At 39.8% G+C, this 20,255-nt stretch overlaps 1 protein-coding gene across 1 annotated transcript in view; it reads right to left on the reverse strand.

Annotated features, from left to right (window-relative positions):
- The window catches only part of CDAN1 (codanin 1), a 380,174-nt gene that overhangs the window by 310,006 nt on the left and 49,913 nt on the right, over positions 1-20,255 (reverse strand). The window contains exons 10-13 of the mRNA XM_053711416.1: positions 19,152-19,227; positions 3,145-3,350; positions 2,101-2,215; positions 466-609 (exon numbers count right to left, since the gene is read on the reverse strand). Coding sequence (XP_053567391.1) covers positions 466-609; positions 2,101-2,215; positions 3,145-3,350; positions 19,152-19,227 — 541 coding nt within the window. The remainder of the gene's footprint in view (positions 1-465; positions 610-2,100; positions 2,216-3,144; positions 3,351-19,151; positions 19,228-20,255) is intronic.

Raw genomic sequence — 20,255 nt, forward strand, 5'->3', positions numbered from 1 at the left:
CTCAACTACACTGACCAAAGAGATGTATATCTGTCTTCAAGTTGTGTGGAAGATAATTCATTTTCCAGCAGGACAACAATTTTAAACACATATCAAAGCTGTGCCAGGTGTATATAAAAAGAGCAAAAATAATACTTGAGACTAGAATCCACAGTTACATTTAATGTCTATTATACCAGCTTCAGAGTGCACATTCATACTTCATGAGGCTGGGAAAAGGATGCTAAGGCAGGGATCTCACATCTTAAGAGATAGGACCAGTTTACTAGGTCCATAGATTGGTTTAGCTTTACACCACACTAGGAGACTATCTTGACTACATAAAGAATATACTTTAAATGGTCTACATTTAAATCATAACAGGACAGAAGAGGTTCCAAAAACTGTCTACAATATTATGCTTATGTAAGTAAAATAATACAGGTAAAATACACAGATCACACACACACTTATAAAAACTCTTACCTGGTTCCTTAATGCTGCTGCTGTCACCTTTAACTCATTTGAGAGAATCTCTGTTGTCCGGTATGGTAAGAATGTCACAAAACCCAGAAACTTTGCAAGAAGCCGGAGAGTCAAAATAACAGAAGCAAAATGATTTTTTTCATCCTAATATTGAAACATACAATTAAATAGAGCAATGTGTATAACAAAAATGCAGAATTTACTGTAATTGTATTTATCCAAACTGTTCTGTGTTAAAGAAATACTTCATTAATTTGCATTTAATGGAACTAAAATAAATATTCCATTCATTGCATATTAACAACAAGTATACCAAATAAAGTTTACATATCAAGACAACCTTGTATTGAAAATAGAATATAAACCTCTTATGGGTGATTGAACACTTTATTGAACATGTATATATGCCCAATTACTTTGCCAAAAATAAATTGAAGAATTGGTTAATGCCACAAAATAAAGGAGAGGGAAAAAAAGTAGTATGGTTTATCAATTGTATTGATTGCCTAAGTAGTATAATGTAATATACTAGCTCCCATGTCAGATATCAGCCTTAGCATCTGTGTCATACCTTGCAATTTGAAAGAGCCTTTTATGGGTGCTCCATATTTTTAAAAAATGCAAACTTTACCTCTAAATCACAGCTTTGTGGGCTTTCACAGTAATGGTAAGGATATCTTGTTCCTTGTTGTTTGGCAAATACTAATATATGGTGTTTATCTGTGAGCAAGGATAACATGTCCTGCTTAATGGAAAGCTTCAATTTAATAACCGTTCACTAGTATGTGGTCAAAGCCTTTGTAGCCATTATATGGTTGCCAATAAAAAGCTATATCTCTGGAAATCCAAACATATAATCATTCAGGGAAAGCCTTAACATGGTCTTATAAAGGTGATAAAAAATTGCACCTAATACCAGCTTTAGATCTTTAGATTTAAAAAAGTAATAAATAAAAAAAAACTGATAATACATGTATCATTTAGAACATAACCAAAGGTTATAGTGTATTGATGATTACCCTGAGATCCTTTAATGACGCTGTATTGTCCTGCATAAGTTTTGGTGGCCTGGTGAGGAAAGTTACAGAATTCCTACTGTGTCTTTTTGCATGGTGGGTAAGCAAAAAAAACAAAATGTGTAATGCCACGAAAGTGTGGATGCTGGTTGGCACAGTGGGTTTCTTCTAGACAGGCATAGTTTAGAAGGAGGGGTATAAGTTGAGCATAAACTGTAATATTTATTGCAACATTATTATACACTGCTAAGATAGGATAAGAGAAAATGTAGTATATAGGTAAGTAGACGCACTGGGTTATAGGATAGTTTGTTCAACACATCATTAACTAATATTTAGAATCATTTTTTTTAAATGTATTTAATACCAGAGGACAAATATAAAAACACCAACATCCACACTCATAGTTAAAATAACTAAACTACCACACAGATCTAGTCTGATTGGAGCATGTCATTTTCATACTATAATGGCCATTTAAATATAAATCAATTAGCCCCTCAACAAAGGTTTCCTTTGCACTGGTCAGAATATAATTAACTGAGAGCTGCTCTTCCTTCCATCATTAGCATCTTTCCGCTTTGGAATATTTATTTATAACTAAATAACCATAACTTACTTGTTCATCCATGTCAGCTACTGTATCTGCCGATTCATGTCCTTCAATCGAAATACCATCTAGCTTTTTAATTTCTTGGCACAGGCTGTCCATCAAGTGTTGGTTGAACAGGTAACTACATTAAATAAAATAATAAAAAAGTAACTATCATATTTGATTACTTTCTAAATCAACCTATCACCAGTTATTACATTTAACTACCAATACATATGTGCAGCTGTAACACTAGCCTAAAAATCTCACTCAGAAAAGCATACATCAGGTCAACTATGCTTTCTTTAAAATGCATGGGTTTACGGCCTCACCCAAATGCCCAAAACACTTAATTCTAGACTTAACTTTGTATTGTGTCCAGAGTTCTGTTTATGACAATGAGAACATGATCTTAAGACTTCTAAACTCAAATGGAGTTAGAAGGTAGAACCAAGAAAGGTTTCCTCCTACAAATGTTCTGAATATATTTCTATCAACACTGCATGGAACCCACCACCAACACTTCTCAAACTCTTTAAAGCAAAGATTGACAAGTACATGATGCCAGATCACCACAGCGACTAAAGATAAAAATGTGACTCCTACAGGAAAATACTGTGAATATCTCAAAAAGCAAAGTAGTAAAAGGTGTTGCATCAAAGGTCATGCTCCAAGTGTCTTACAGCAGCAAAGAGGTTATTAATTTGAGTTTTTTGTTGCGGTAGGCCAAAGGTGTTGGAAGTTTCATCATTTTAGTGCAGTGCACCCTCTTGCCATTTACTATACAAGGGGAAGGTTTGGGAAACCGCTGCATCTTTTATATGGACTGACCAAGAATTACATAGAAACAGATATTGACGGCAGATAAGAGCCATAGGCCCAGCAAGTCTATCCGATATTACCTAACAGTATAAACTTACCTAGTTCGTAGGATAGCCTTATGCTTGTCCCAGGCATTTTTAAAATCTCCCACAGCGTTTGTGGTATGTTTACCGTGGTGTCAATAAAATGTGAAGAAAAAAAGCAAAACAAACATATCTTATTTATAAAGTTTTAAAACTAGCCAATCACCTTCCTGCACTGAGTATGAAGTCTCTAAAGAATTCCTGATATCCAGAAAATGAAGGCGGAGGGCACGGGCCACCAACACTCTGCGGAGTCACAAATCTCTCCTGAAGACGCTTCAGTTTGCTCAGATTGTCAGAGCCAAGCATATTAAGCACATCTTGATCAGGGGTGTCACCAGAGGTACCTCCTCCACTTGGTCCTTTACACAGCTGAAACATCATAAAAAGTTAACTGAACAAACCATTGCTACAAGCAATCAAAAGCAACAGCCTGTATATTTAAAATAATCAAACCTATGTGGCTCCGATTCACTTTAGGACTGAAGTCTGAAAGGGCAAGAGTTTTTTTTTTTTTTTTTTATCCAAAATATGCTCAAAGGACAATTTTTGAGATTCCACATAAATTGTTTGAGAATTCAGCATTATGTGAACGGAGCTGGAGTAAAGTGAGAAATTAGCATTTTTGGTGTTTAAGTTTACAAGATCCACAGACTCATCAGCGGTCTATAGAAACAAAATGGAGACAAATTGAAGAGACTTCAAAATTAAGAGAACCTTATAAATGTCCTTCAGTGATAAGCCATTTCACATCCTTATGCTAAACCCAGTTTTAGTCTCAACTACCCAGCTCTTTGAAACATTTGTGGGGTGGGGGGGGGGGGTTCTGTAAGGTTCTCATACAAACCATTTTTATTTTTAAATCAGACCTAGCACTTTTAGAATATAACATGTTTGCAGAAATATCCGCAACCATAGGAGTAATTGATTCCTATATAGTTTTAAAACATACATTTCATACTTATATTTGTTGTTTCAGTTCACCTTCATAAAAAAACAAAAAAAAATAGGTTCATGTACCAATTTCTCCAATAGTTAAAGACAGAGAACACAATTTTAAACATTCCAATTTACTTCTATTATCTATTTTTTTTTAGATAGCCTTTGTTAAAGAAATAGCAATGTACATGTGTGAGCCAATCACGCAAGGCAGCTATGTGCAGCCACCAATCAGCAGCTACTGAGCCTATTTAGATATGCTTTTCAACAAAGGATATCAAGAAAATGAAGCAAAGTAGATAGTAGTAAATTGGAAAGTTGTTTAAAATTGCCTGCTCTTTCTAAATCATGAAAGAAAAAAATTGGGTTTCATGTCCCTTTAACTGAAAATGAATTAGAGAAAAATCAAGGAATACACACTATGAGAAATTCTGATATCTTATGAGGGGAAGTTATAGTTAGACATCCAGTTAGGGCCATATTTGGTTGAGGTCTGAGGTGAAGGCCATCCACATCCTCTAGCTATAGATTGGTACTGTGATGACACCTTAAAGGGACACTAAATAAATGCTAGATATAATGATGCATTCTGGAAAAGATTAGTCTGGGAATAACATGTAGATGAATTTTTTTTTAACGTTCCATTACCTATTTAAATATTAACAAAATAAGTGTAAAGTTTTAGTGTCTATAAAACGATGGGAACTGCCATGTTGTAACTTAGGTTACCTTCTCTGATCTGGCCAATTAGGGACAGTTATAAATAGGTTACTAGAGTGTGCAGTCAATGGCTGTGTGGAACATAACAGTGTTCTGCACTTCCATTTCTAACAGGAACTGAAAAGCTCACAATTTTATAATGTAATTGCAGGAAAAGGGGACAAAATAAATAATGAAAGTATATTGCAGACTTGTTTTTATATACACAATTAATATTTTATACTAATATCTCAAAGTGTTTAATGTCCCTTTAAAGCAGTGTTCAAGGGATAGGAAGGGCAAAATCTATCATCAGTTCATTGCTTAGGTTAGGGTCTGGAACAGAGGAGAGGAGGACATTGAAACCTAATTCAAACATGCCAGATGAATAAAAAGGAGAACATTTTCAATATACCCTATCTTATAACACACCATCTACACTGGAAGGGTAGGCAGTGGCACAAGTGCTTTGCATGTGCAACTTTTAGATTTTCAAAAAAATGTAACTAAAAAATAAAATAGAAAAACAGAATTTATGTTTACCTGATAAATTACTTTCTCCAACGGTGTGTCCGGTCCACGGCGTCATCCTTACTTGTGGGATATTCTCTTCCCCAACAGGAAATGGCAAAGAGCCCAGCAAAGCTGGTCACATGATCCCTCCTAGGCTCCGCCTTCCCCAGTCATTCGACCGACGTAAAGGAGGAATATTTGCATAGGAGAAACCATATGATACCGTGGTGACTGTAGTTAAAGAAAATAAATTATCAGACCTGATTAAAAAACCAGGGCGGGCCGTGGACCGGACACACCGTTGGAGAAAGTAATTTATCAGGTAAACATAAATTCTGTTTTCTCCAACATAGGTGTGTCCGGTCCACGGCGTCATCCTTACTTGTGGGAACCAATACCAAAGCTTTAGGACACGGATGAAGGGAGGGAGCAAATCAGGTCACCTAGATGGAAGGCACCACGGCTTGCAAAACCTTTCTCCCAAAAATAGCCTCAGAAGAAGCAAAAGTATCAAACTTGTAAAATTTAGTAAAAGTGTGCAGTGAAGACCAAGTCGCTGCCTTACATATCTGATCAACAGAAGCCTCGTTCTTGAAGGCCCATGTGGAAGCCACAGCCCTAGTGGAATGAGCTGTGATTCTTTCAGGAGGCTGCCGTCCGGCAGTCTCATAAGCCAATCTGATGATGCTTTTAATCCAAAAAGAGAGAGAGGTAGAAGTTGCTTTTTGACCTCTCCTTTTACCAGAATAAACAACAAACAAGGAAGATGTTTGTCTAAAATCCTTTGTAGCATCTAAATAGAACTTTAGAGCACGAACAACATCCAAATTGTGCAACAAACGTTCCTTCTTTGAAACTGGATTCGGACACAAAGAAGGCACGACTATCTCCTGGTTAATGTTTTTGTTAGAAACAACTTTCGGAAGAAAACCAGGTTTAGTACGTAAAACCACCTTATCTGCATGGAACACCAGATAAGGAGGAGAACACTGCAGAGCAGATAATTCTGAAACTCTTCTAGCAGAAGAAATTGCAACCAAAAACAAAACTTTCCAAGATAATAACTTAATATCAACGGAATGTAAGGGTTCAAACGGAACCCCCTGAAGAACTGAAAGAACTAAATTGAGACTCCAAGGAGGAGTCAAAGGTTTGTAAACAGGCTTGATTCTAACCAGAGCCTGAACAAAGGCTTGAACATCTGGCACAGCTGCCAGCTTTTTGTGAAGTAACACAGACAAGGCAGAAATCTGTCCCTTCAAGGAACTTGCAGATAATCCTTTCTCCAAACCTTCTTGAAGAAAGGATAGAATCTTAGGAATTTTTACCTTGTCCCAAGGGAATCCTTTAGATTCACACCAACAGATATATTTTTTCCATATTTTGTGGTAAATTTTTCTAGTTACAGGCTTTCTGGCCTGAACAAGAGTATCAATGACAGAATCTGAGAACCCTCGCTTTGATAAGATCAAGCGTTCAATCTCCAAGCAGTCAGTTGGAGTGAGACCAGATTCGGATGTTCGAACGGACCTTGAACAAGAAGGTCTCGTCTCAAAGGTAGCTTCCATGGTGGAGCCGATGACATATTCACCAGGTCTGCATACCAAGTCCTGCGTGGCCACACAGGAGCTATCAAGATCACCGATGCCCTCTCCTGATTGATCCTGGCTACCAGCCTGGGGATGAGAGGAAACGGCGGGAATACATAAGCTAGTTTGAAGGTCCAAGGTGCTACTAGTGCATCTACTAGAGTCGCCTTGGGATCCCTGGATCTGGACCCGTAGCAAGGAACCTTGAAGTTCTGACGAGAGGCCATCAGATCCATGTCTGGAATGCCCCACAATTGAGTAATTTGGGCAAAGATTTCCGGATGGAGTTCCCACTCCCCCGGATGAAATGTCTGACGACTCAGAAAATCCGCTTCCCAATTTTCCACTCCTGGGATGTGGATTGCAGACAAGTGGCAGGAGTGAGTCTCCGCCCATTGAATGATTTTGGTCACTTCTTCCATCGCCAGGGAACTCCTTGTTCCCCCCTGATGGTTGATGTACGCAACAGTCGTCATGTTGTCTGATTGAAACCGTATGAACTTGGCCCTTGCTAGCTGAGGCCAAGCCTTGAGAGCATTGAATATCGCTCTCAGTTCCAGAATATTTATCGGGAGAAGAGATTCTTCCCGAGACCAAAGACCCTGAGCTTTCAGGGGTCCCCAGACCGCGCCCCAGCCCACCAGACTGGCGTCGGTCGTGACAATGACCCACTCTGGTCTGCGGAAGCTCATCCCCTGTGACAGGTTGTCCAGGGACAGCCACCAACGGAGTGAATCTCTGGTCCTCTGATCTACTTGTATCGTCGGAGACAAGTCTGTATAGTCCCCATTCCACTGACTGAGCATGCACAGTTGTAATGGTCTTAGATGAATTCGCGCAAAAGGAACTATGTCCATTGCCGCTACCATCAAACCTATTACTTCCATGCACTGCGCTATGGAAGGAAGAGGAACAGAATGAAGTATTTGACAAGAGTTTAGAAGTTTTGATTTTCTGGCCTCTGTCAGAAAAATCCTCATTTCTAAGGAGTCTATTATTGTTCCCAAGAAGGGAACCCTTGTTGACGGAGATAGAGAACTTTTTTCTACGTTCACTTTCCACCCGTGAGATCTGAGATAGGCCAGGACAATGTCCGTGTGAGCCTTTGCTTGAGGAAGGGACGACGCTTGAATCAGAATGTCGTCCAAGTAAGGTACTACTGCAATGCCCCTTGGTCTTAGCACCGCTAGAAGGGACCCTAGTACCTTTGTGAAAATCCTTGGAGCAGTGGCTAATCCGAACGGAAGTGCCACAAACTGGTAATGCTTGTCCAGGAATGCGAACCTTAGGAACCGATGATGTTCCTTGTGGATAGGAATATGTAGATACGCATCCTTTAAATCCACCGTGGTCATGAATTGACCTTCCTGGATGGAAGGAAGAATTGTTCGAATGGTTTCCATTTTGAACGATGGAACCTTGAGAAACTTGTTTAGGATCTTGAGATCTAAGATTGGTCTGAATGTTCCCTCTTTTTTGGGAACTACGAACAGATTGGAGTAGAACCCCATCCCTTGTTCTCCTAAAGGAACAGGATGAATCACTCCCATTTTTAACAGGTCTTCTACACAATGTAAGAATGCCTGTCTTTTTATGTGGTCTGAAGACAATTGAGACCTGTGGAACCTCCCCCTTGGGGGAAGCCCCTTGAATTCCAGAAGATAACCTTGGGAGACTATTTCTAGTGCCCAAGGATCCAGAACATCTCTTGCCCAAGCCTGAGCGAAGAGAGAGAGTCTGCCCCCCACCAGATCCGGTCCCGGATCGGGGGCCAACATCTCATGCTGTCTTGGTAGCAGTGGCAGGTTTCTTGGCCTGCTTTCCTTTGTTCCAGCCTTGCATTGGTCTCCAGGCTGGCTTGGCTTGAGAAGTATTACCCTCTTGCTTAGAGGACGTAGCACTTGGGGCTGGTCCGTTTCTGCGAAAGGGACGAAAATTAGGTTTATTTTTGGCCTTGAAAGACCTATCCTGAGGAAGGGCGTGGCCCTTGCCCCCAGTGATATCAGAGATAATCTCTTTCAAGTCAGGGCCAAACAGCGTTTTCCCCTTGAAAGGAATGTTAAGCAATTTGTTCTTGGAAGACGCATCCGCTGACCAAGATTTTAACCAAAGCGCTCTGCGCGCCACAATAGCAAAACCAGAATTTTTCGCCGCTAACCTAGCCAATTGCAAAGTGGCGTCTAGGGTGAAAGAATTAGCCAATTTGAGAGCATGAATTCTGTCCATAATCTCCTCATAAGAAGAAGAATTATTATTGAGCGCCTTTTCTAGCTCATCGAACCAGAAACACGCTGCTGTAGTGACAGGAACAATGCATGAAATTGGTTGTAGAAGGTAACCTTGCTGAACAAACATCTTTTTAAGCAAACCTTCTAATTTTTTATCCATAGGATCTTTGAAAGCACAACTATCTTCTATGGGTATAGTGGTGCGTTTGTTTAGAGTAGAAACCGCCCCCTCGACCTTGGGGACTGTCTGCCATAAGTCCTTTCTGGGGTCGACCATAGGAAACAATTTTTTAAATATGGGGGGAGGGACGAAAGGTATACTGGGCCTTTCCCATTCTTTATTTACAATGTCCGCCACCCGCTTGGGTATAGGAAAAGCTTCGGGGGGCCCCGGGACCTCTAGGAACTTGTCCATTTTACATAGTTTCTCTGGAATGACCAAATTCTCACAATCATCCAGAGTGGATAACACCTCCTTAAGCAGAGCGCGGAGATGTTCCAATTTAAATTTAAATGTAATCACATCAGGTTCAGCTTGTTGAGAAATTTTCCCTGAATCTGAAATTTCTCCCTCAGACAAAACCTCCCTGGCCCCCTCAGACTGGTGTAGGGGCCCTTCAGAACCAATATCATCAGCGTCCTCATGCTCTTCAGTATTTTCTAAAACAGAGCAGTCGCGCTTTCGCTGATAAGTGGGCATTTTGGCTAAAATGTTTTTGATAGAATTATCCATTACAGCCGTTAATTGTTGCATAGTAAGGAGTATTGGCGCGCTAGATGTACTAGGGGCCTCCTGTGTGGGCAAGACTGGTGTAGACGAAGGAGGGGATGATGCAGTACCATGCTTACTCCCCTCACTTGAGGAATCATCTTGGGCATCATTTTCTCTAAATTTTGTGTCACAAAAATCACATCTATTTAAATGAGGAGGAACCTTGGCTTCCCCACATTCAGAACACAGTCTATCTGGTAGTTCAGACATGTTAAACAGGCAAAAACTTGATAACAAAGTACAAAAAACGTTTTAAAATAAATCGTTACTGTCACTTTAAATTTTAAACTGAACACACTTTATTACTGCAATTGCGAAAAAGTATGAAGGAATTGTTCAAAATTCACCAAAATTTCACCACAGTGTCTTAAAGCCTTAAAAGTATTGCACACCAAATTTGGAAGCTTTAACCCTTAAAATAACGGAACCGGAGCCGTTTTTATATTTAACCCCTTTACAGTCCCTGGTATCTGCTTTGCTGAGACCCAACCAAGCCCAAAGGGGAATACGATACCAAATGACGCCTTCAGAAAGTCTTTTCTATGTATCAGAGCTCCTCACACATGCATCTGCATGTCATGCTTCTCAAAAACAAGTGCGCAATAGAGGCGCGAAAATGAGACTCTGCCTGTGATTAGGGAAAGCCCCTAGAGAATAAGGTGTCCAATACAGTGCCTGCCGGTTATTTTACATAATTCCCAAGATTAAAATAATTCCTCAAGGCTATGGAGTATAAAATATGTTTATATATAAATCGATTTAGCCCAGAAAATGTCTACAGTCTTAAAAAGCCCTTGTGAAGCCCTTTTTTTCTTTCTGTAATAAAAATGGCTTACCGGATCCCATAGGGAAAATGACAGCTTCCAGCATTACATCGTCTTGTTAGAATGTGTCATACCTCAAGCAGCAAAAGTCTGCTCACTGTTCCCCCAACTGAAGTTAATTCCTCTCAACAGTCCTGTGTGGAAACAGCCATCGATTTTAGTAACGGTTGCTAAAATCATTTTCCTCTTACAAACAGAAATCTTCATCTCTTTTCTGTTTCAGAGTAAATAGTACATACCAGCACTATTTTAAAATAACAAACTCTAAGCCATCTCCGTGGAGATGTTGCCTGTACAACGGCAAAGAGAATGACTGGGGAAGGCGGAGCCTAGGAGGGATCATGTGACCAGCTTTGCTGGGCTCTTTGCCATTTCCTGTTGGGGAAGAGAATATCCCACAAGTAAGGATGACGCCGTGGACCGGACACACCTATGTTGGAGAAATTAGAGGTCTAAATATTCACATCGAAGGATCATGAAATGCACTAAAGGGAGCTAGTTGAACACATTGGATGAGCCAATGACAAGAGGTATATACGTGCAGCCACCAATCATCAAAAAAGTATACCAAGAGAGTAAAACAAAATTTGATTAAAGTAAAATGGAAAGTTGTTTAAAATTGTATGCTCTTTCTGAATTATAAAAAAATTTGGGGTTTTGTGACCCTTTAATATGAAATGCATCAGTGGAGCACCCAAAATCATTAAAGTGAAGGTAAACTTTCATGAATCAGTGCCCGGTTTTTCAAAATACTTACCTTTTTCTGCAGCAAAGCCGAATCGGCGATCCCCAGCCTGCTTCTCATGCTGTACTTAGCACAGCAATGACTAAACCGGCTTCCTCCAATCACGGCGTGGCCTCACGAGATGGACGCTCTGGGGTGCACGCCATGATTGGAGGAAGACGGATTTGTTATTGCCGACGTAAGTACAGAGCAGCTGCGGGCAGGGATTACTGATCCGGCATTGCTGCAGAAAAAGGTAAGAATTAATAAAATTAAAAAAAAACACGCTGCAATGTAAAATTTCATGAATGAGGGGCGGAGCCTGGCCAAGCAGGGAAATGGCCGCACACTAACTAGGCTCCGTAGCCAAGTTTCTCCTAAAGGGGATTAAACACCAAGTTCCCGGTAACTTAAATTGCTCTCACACCATCTAGAGCATCCCTGAGTATCAGAGATAGATCTGATTCAGAAATTAGACGGCATTTGTAACGGCCCAGATCATCTACTCTACATGCAGCTGCCTTAGACCACATAACCCTCAGGTGACCCTGCCACCGCTTGTGATAAGGACTGTTACCCGACTGAGCTGTCAGCCGACACACTAACTTAACTCGACTATATAAAAGCTTACCGCAATAAGACCCGGAATCGGCAGACGCCATTGCGATGCAGGCCCAGATCTAAGCAGCAAGACATACTACGCAGTTACTGCGTAGCTCCGGTTGTGGACTTTCACCCGACCGGACAAATATCAAAGCACTGATTTGACCTGCAGCATACGAATTCAAAGCGGCAGCCTCTCGACACACTGGGCCCTTGATTCAGAAAGTGAGTACTACTCCGGTGGGGGCCAGCAATCTATCAAATTAAAGGCAAGACAAGAATACAAGGAGGCCGGAGGTAAAGTACATACAACTCCCACCTTCCATCAACACCCACAGCCCTACAAAAATAGAATAAGGCGCAAAGATAGGCTTTATGAACATTAAACCAAACTTTGTCTCACATCAGACACAGCCTATATTTGGTGCGGCACGTACACTTTAAGCTGAAGCACCCTAAACCTGCTTTGACTCTTCAAACAGGGGCTCTCCGGTCAAAACAGGGGTGATTTGGAATGCCCGGTAAACGGGCACCTAGAATGGAAAAACCACTGAAAAATACCACCCTCAATCAATATTTAAAAACAGTGGAATCTCAAACTGAAAAAGGTCCTGATCCCTCTGAGGCACAAGCTCAGGCCTCAATGCAGGACACATCACACAATAATAGCCCCTTTATAACAAGAGAAGATCTTAAAAACCTATCATCCAAGGATGATATTAAAGAAGTGCTGAAGGAGGTCAGGGGCTTGTTTGGTGAACTGCGAAAAGACATCTCTCAAATAAAACAAAAAGTCGCCAAATTGGAAAATATACAGACTTTGTTATGTGATGATGTACAACAATCTACAAAACAAATACACAACCATGAAGAAAATATTAACTTTTTATTAGACAAAATCGAAGACCTCGACAACAGAAACAGACGAAACAATTTGAGAGTCAGGGGGATCCCTGAATCCATCATCCCATCTGCCATATCTGGCTGTCTGCAAGATTTGTTTCGCACCATTAAGGGCACTCCATCTGCACCAGATATGATCCTAGAAAGGGCGCATAGGGCCCTTAGGCCTAAACCAGCGGGGAAAGCTCCACCAAGAGACATCATAGTCCGCTTCCTGAATTTCCTTGACAAAGAAGAAGTACTGAAGAGCGCAAGAGTTAAATCCCCTGTTACATATGCAGGCATCAAGATTCAAATATTCTCTGACATAAGCCCTGCCACCCTCCAGAAACGCCGAGACCTGAGATTTATTACAGATACTCTCCGAGCAGAAGGTATTCAATACCGCTGGGGGTTCCCAGTAAGTTTAATTACCACAAAAAATGGGGAAACGACAATTTACCGTGGACCAGATGACCTTCATAGGCTTAATGAAAAATTTGGCCTAAAGATCTCTTTCCCAGATACAGAAGCAGACGACTCTAGAAACACTCTCTCCTCTCAATCAGATGATAACCAAACTTCTGCTCCCCCGCCTAGATGAGGTATCGTATACTGTTTAAATAACCACTTTAACATCCATTACCTCCTTTGGAAAAGACTTAACAGCTCATGCCTTAGGTGGCTGTATAAAAGATAGAGACTAGAATGTGAAACTTTGTGTTTTCTTTAAAGGACATTGGGGCTTACTCGTATCACCCCAAACTGGACTTTTCCTTTCAATCACTGTTACAAAATAGTAAATGTCAGTTTACATGCACTGTGTAAGCCTTAGATTACTTTAACTCATTCCAGATTAAAAGCAGTCTACCAAAATAACTATGTTTATGTTACTAACTTAACCTGTTTTAGATAGCAATGTTAACTTACTCATGATATACAGGTATTCTTCACAGTCACATTACAATGTCAACTCTTATTAGATTCATGAGTTGTTGGTTCTCTAAATTGTAATATTTTATTTGTAACCGTTGATGATTTGATGTGTTCACCAGTTTGAATTGACATTTCATCCCATCTTAAAAGGCAGCTGGGATTATGTTGGTAATGGAATAATAAGATATGCACATAATACATAACTAGCTAATGGAACAGCATATACGCACTGTGCATGCAAAATGTACCAACCTTATAACTAATCTCGAGCATACCAGAGTTGTTTAATAATTCACCTTTCCATCTTCTGTCGATGATAGCATTTGATTCTATATAATATATTATCATACTTATTGTTTGTTTACTTATGACAAGTTAATCGGTTTAATTAGGTTTGCCATCTTTTTCTCTCTGTAATATATCCTCATCTTCATCCTGCTAACCTCTAGAACATTACTAGACATCGATTTAAACATTTCTGATAACACACAACCAACAATTTATGCTTCCACACAACGCCAGAAATATCATGACACTTAGAAAACTACACTCCTAGACTAACATGCTAAACAACTGTCTGGCTCTCTATGCTACAAACCAAAAAGAACCATTTCGAATCAGATTGACTTTTTCTATATGGACCCCTTAGACCGGGAACTACACTGTTTATAACACAAGACATATACCCCTCAACGACCCCTAGGAGACAAGGCTCTTTCCTCTCCCTTTTCACTAGTAACCGTACTCACCTCTCAGTAGGAAGGTTACGAGAAACACTCTTTACTACTAAACCTATAGAAATTTTTCCCCTCTTACTCTCTCTCTCAGATACCCCTTCTACCACCTATTCATTTTTCCACTACACTAACTTACATTTAACCTCTCCTACCCCCCACACCCACCTTTCCTCAACCACTTCTCCCTCCCTCTCCCCCTTTTTTTTTTTTTTTTTTTTCTTTCTTTCTTTCTCCCCAATAATGGCATGTAAAACCATTAAATTCATAACCATTAATGCTAAGGGTTTAAATAGCCCCACGAAACGTAACATTGTATTGAAAGACCTCAATAGATTAGGTGGGGATATTGTCCTATTGCAAGAATCTCATTTTAGGAAAGGACACGAACCAAAGTGGCACAACAAAGACTACCCCACCGCCTTCTTTGCCTCTGGCCCTAATAAAAAGAATGGTGTAGGTATTTTAATTAAAGGATCTATACCATTTCAATCGATACATACAGACAAAGACCAGGAGGGCAGATTTATTATTATCCATGCGCTACTATACGGACGCCCTATCACAATTGTAAACACCTATTTTCCTAACAAAGACCAAAAGACATTCATGAGACACCTAACTAATCACATAATGGACCAGAAGAAAGGCCCACTCATTATGGGTGGGGACTTTAACACTCCTATGGACCCTAAACTAGATACATCAGGGGGTAGTTCTACTATACCTAAAAGAGACCTCAAGTGCATTAACCATCTCCTCAGAGACTTGGCTGTCCATGACGTATGGAGGCTATCTAACCCGACTAGAAAAGACTACACCTTTTTTTCTCACCCCCATGGGGTGTACTCCCGATTAGATTATTTCTTTGCGGACCCACTAATATTATCCACAATAAAAATGTCTAAAATTCTACCTATCACCTGGTCAGACCACGCACCAGTCTTGTGCGTAGTAGAATGGCCAGAAACACCTCTTGCCCCGTTCCAATGGCGACTAGATGATCATTTATTGGACGACCCTCTGGTCAGAATAGACCTAGAAAAAGCCATCCCAGAATATTTCCAAATTAACAAAACTAATGTGACCTCAGAAGTGAACAGGTGGGAAGCACACAAATGTGTGATCAGGGGGATTCTGATTAAACACAAAGCCAGAATACGCAAATTACACAGAGAAAAATATAATGATTTGCTACATAGTCTATCAGAGGCAGAAAGAGCTCATAAACAGAAACCAGAGGATACAACCCTTCTAGACCTATTATCACAAGCCCGCACAAAGGTTAGGGACTTTCTACACCTAGACCAGCAAAAGCAATCTCTAGCACTTAAACAGCACTTTTATACATATGGGAATAAAGCAGGCCGCTTACTCGCTAGATCCCTCAAGCGTAAACACTTAAAATCATATATCCTCACTTTAACAGACAAAAAAGGACACACTAAGACTGACAGCTTTAGTATAGCAGAAACCTTTAGAAAATATTATGAAACTCTATACAACATTGCCAAACCTTCAGATGTTAGGAATCAAGACCATAGGTATCAGGGATCTCCCGACGTACATAAATATGTCTCTGACTTGGAACTTCCCCACTTAGACTCAACAGATTCAGCATCGCTTGACCACCCTATCACATGCGAGGAAGTCTTACTAGCAATAAAACACACCCCAGTAGGAAAGAGTCCCGGACCTGATGGTTTCGGCAGTAAATATTACAGAATGTACTCTGCTGACCTAACACCCCATCTCACACAATTATTTAATGTCATTGATGAAGAGGGCGGCTTCTCCAAGCATATGCTTGAAGCATACATCACGGTCTTACCCAAACCGGGTAAACCGCCCACAAAACCTGAAAATTTTAGACCAATCTCCCTACTTAACGCGGACGTAAAAATTTATGCTAAAATACTTGCGGACAGACTTAATAGGATACTCCCCAAGCTAGTGAACCCTGATCAAGTAGGCTTTGTACCAGGTCGCGAAGCAAAAGACAACACGTTAAGGATACTCCAACTAATCTCATATGCTCGAAACAAACAGATCCCTACGATTTTGGTCTCTACAGATGCCGAGAAGGCCTTTGACAGGGTCAATTGGGGCTTTCTCGGCTCTGTTCTACAACATATGAACATTAGCAGCAAATTTATTTCCAAGATATTCGCACTGTACTCTAATCCCACAGCTAAGGTGAGAGTTAACGACATCCTGTCAGATCCCTTCCAGATCACCAACGGAACAAGGCAGGGGTGCCCTTTGTCCCCAATCCTATTCTCCCTTTCCGTGGAAGCATTAGCTCATAAAGTTAGGCAAAACCCCCAGATTAGTGGCATCAAAATTAATGACTCAGAACATAAAATGGCGTTATACGCCGACGATATCTTGTTTATGCTAACCAACTCAGAGACCTCTTTGACAACACTACTTGACGAATTTGGCGTATATGGTAGATTCTCTAATTTCCATCTAAATGCTTCCAAATCGGAAATTTTAAACATTAATGCACCCTTGGAAACTATACTCAAAATAAAATCTAACAGTCCCCTGGTCGTCCAACCTCACAAAATGAAATACCTCGGCATACATCTGACGGCAGACCCAAAAGACCTATTCACACACAACTGCAAGCCACTACAAGAACAAATCACAGCTGATTTATCCAGCTGGAGTAACAAACAGATCTCATGGTTGGGTAGAGTTCAAGTAGTAAAAATGACCATCTTACCTCGCATTCTGTATGTATTACAAACACTACCTTCTCCATTACCCAGACACTACATATCAAACCTTCAAGAGATCATAGGACAATATATTTGGCAAAAAATTAGGCCCCGCATCCCAAAAGCTACTATGTTCCTCCCTAGACACAGAGGAGGACTAGGGGTACCAAACATAGAAACCTACAGACACGCAACAATTCTGCAACGCCTGGTGGAGTGGTGTTATAACTCAACAGATAAACGGTGGATCCAACTTGATAGAACAATTCTAAACTCAGAAAATATGGGAATATGGGCTTGGATCACTCCAAAACTAAGACCCATAGAAATCTCAAAATACCCACTGTGGAGCGAGCTGTTCCTACTATGGGACAAACTCCTTAAAACGTCCAATCATCTCTCCACCATGCTCTCCCCAATGACGCCATACAGGAACAACCCTGACTTACCGACCATAGGCTTTCCCCCCCCGAACAACCCCTCCCCACACATACAAGAACTCACCCTAAAAAGTATACTAGAAGGAGGCAAACTGATACAAAGGGAAAACTTGGCAAGCTCTGGAGGGGGTCCTCCCCCACCATGGTTCGCTTATACACAATTAGCACACTTTGTTCAAACACATAAGAAAAGAGAAGAATTCAACCGCCCCCTAACCAGATTCGAAAATTTATGTTCCCAACAAATCCAACCCAGACATACTATATCTAAATTGTACAACATGCTTCTGACCAACAGCGGCAAAGCATATCCTTCCTTCACCCACAAATGGGCTAAAGACCTAGAAAGAGATATCAGCCAGGAGGCATGGGATCATGCCCTACAATGCAACAAAGAAGCCACAATTTCCTCTAACATAATGGAAATGAATTTTAAATTACTGGCGAGGTGGTACCTTACACCAGCCAGAATACGTCATATATACAAAAAGAGTAGCGGCAGATGTTGGAGGGGTTGTGGGGAAGAGGCAGACTTAGTACATATTTGGTGGACATGTAGGGATATGGAGAGTTTCTGGTCTGGGATATTCTCCGAAATAGACACCAAACTCAACATCCAATTACAAAAAGACCCAGGCATCCTTATCTACCTAGACATCCCTAAAATTCGTAGTAAACCTAAAAAACTCCTACTATATATTATGTTAAATAGCGCTAAACTCCTTATACCACAAAGATGGAAATCAAATGTAGTTCCTTCACTTGAACACTGGAAAGAGCAGGTCTCTTCCATGCTTCAGATAGAAAGATATCAACATATGAAAAACGGTACAATGGAACTACATGAGGCAATGATGGAACTATGGAATCCATCTATGGCCACCTGCCATGGTTAAACAACCTATACCCCCTTAGACGGAATAATTTTCTACCCCAATCACCTGTGTTTTTTTTTTTTGTTTTTTTGTTTTTTTTTTTTCTCCTTCCCCCCTTCCCCCCCCCTTCTCTCCTCCTCCTCCCCCTCGACCCTCCTACTCCATTCCTTTCCTCCCCTTTCCCCCCCCCCACCCCCATCTTCTTCCTCTCTATCTCCCTCCTCCCACATATATACCTTTACTGATACTTTTTTTCTTGATATTAACATTTTGCACCTATAGAAGACTTATCAAAATAGTTATCTAAGAATTGTTATATGAATAACTAATGAATAGTTAACCTGTTAAGCTATAACTTATTATTATGTTAATGTTTACAATAAAAATTGAAAACTGAGCTTTGGAAAAACCAGAAAGGACAAAAAGATACAGGTCATTAACCCAATATAACAACGTTGATTGTAATGTATAATATGTGTAAACACGAAACAGTCTGTGCCTCTGTATTATTCTTTATTGTATGTTATAATTTTCCTTTATGCTCAATAAAAACTATTAAACTAAAAAAAAAAAAAAAATTTCATGAATGAAAGTGTCCGTTTTTAATAGTATTTTTAAAAAAAACGGGTACTGATTCATTAAAGTTTAAATTCACTTTAAGTCACAGTCTAATCATTTAAGATATATACCTGAACAAGCTGCTTCTGAAACAGTCTGGCAAAATGGCTGTGATTACAAGCAGCTGACAGATTAAACATCATGGCCCTAAAAAAAAAAAAAATTAAATTGGGTGTAAGTCACAATAAAAATGTATCCTTTAAAATGTTGCTATTTAATCTATTTAAATATTAGGAGCCAGACAGTTGGATTTGTATATAGATATATGGAGAATAACCCAAAATGTTAGGAGCCAGGGGTTAAATTCTAGAAGCCAGTGGGCTCCCAGGTTTGTCGAGCCCTGGCTTAAAGGGATAGTAAACCCAAATTATTTCTTTCATGGTTCAGATAGAGCATGCAATTTTAAGCAACTTACAAATTTACTCCTATTATCAATTTTTCTTCGTTCTCTTGATATAGTTAATTAAAATGCATCAATAAAAGATTTGAAGCCGGCCTATTTTAGGTTCAGACCTGGGTTGCCCTTGACAATTGAATGGCTAAAAGTAGCCACCAATCAGCAAGCCCTATCCATGGTACTGAACCAAAAATAAGCCGGCTCCAAAGCTTTCATTCCTGTTTTTTAAATAAAGATACCAAGAGAACAACTAAAAATTGATAATAGAAGTAAATTAAAAAGTTGCTTAAAATTGCATGCTCTATCTGAACCATGAAAGAAAATATTTGTGTTTACTATCCCTTTAACGGTTTTGTAACCGGCATATTAAGCCCGCAGGAAAAACAAAACTTCTGCTGTAATTTAACACTCCTTTAATAATCATATTGGTGTGTTAGCTCGAAGGCTCATTTTATTTTTAAAATGACTACATACATTTCACAACTACTGACTGCTGTATACCAAAGACTGGTTTTATTTTATTTTTTTAATCATTACAGGTAGACAAAAAACTTTATCCAAAATGCTTGAGATCGTAAAATGTTTGGATCTCAGAATAGCTTGGATTTTGGAATATTTGCATCTGTAACATGGGACAGTTTGGAGAGGGGATGGGACTAAATGTAAACAACGATTTCTTATGTAAATTAGGTAATATTTAGATGTCATAATACAGGCTATACATGCATTGTAAAAGGTAGTTTTATGTCATTTTAATACTTTTATATACTGTACATAG

Source organism: Bombina bombina, chromosome 1 (assembly GCF_027579735.1).
Source record: "Bombina bombina isolate aBomBom1 chromosome 1, aBomBom1.pri, whole genome shotgun sequence".
NCBI classification, from domain to species: Eukaryota; Metazoa; Chordata; class Amphibia; order Anura; family Bombinatoridae; genus Bombina; species Bombina bombina.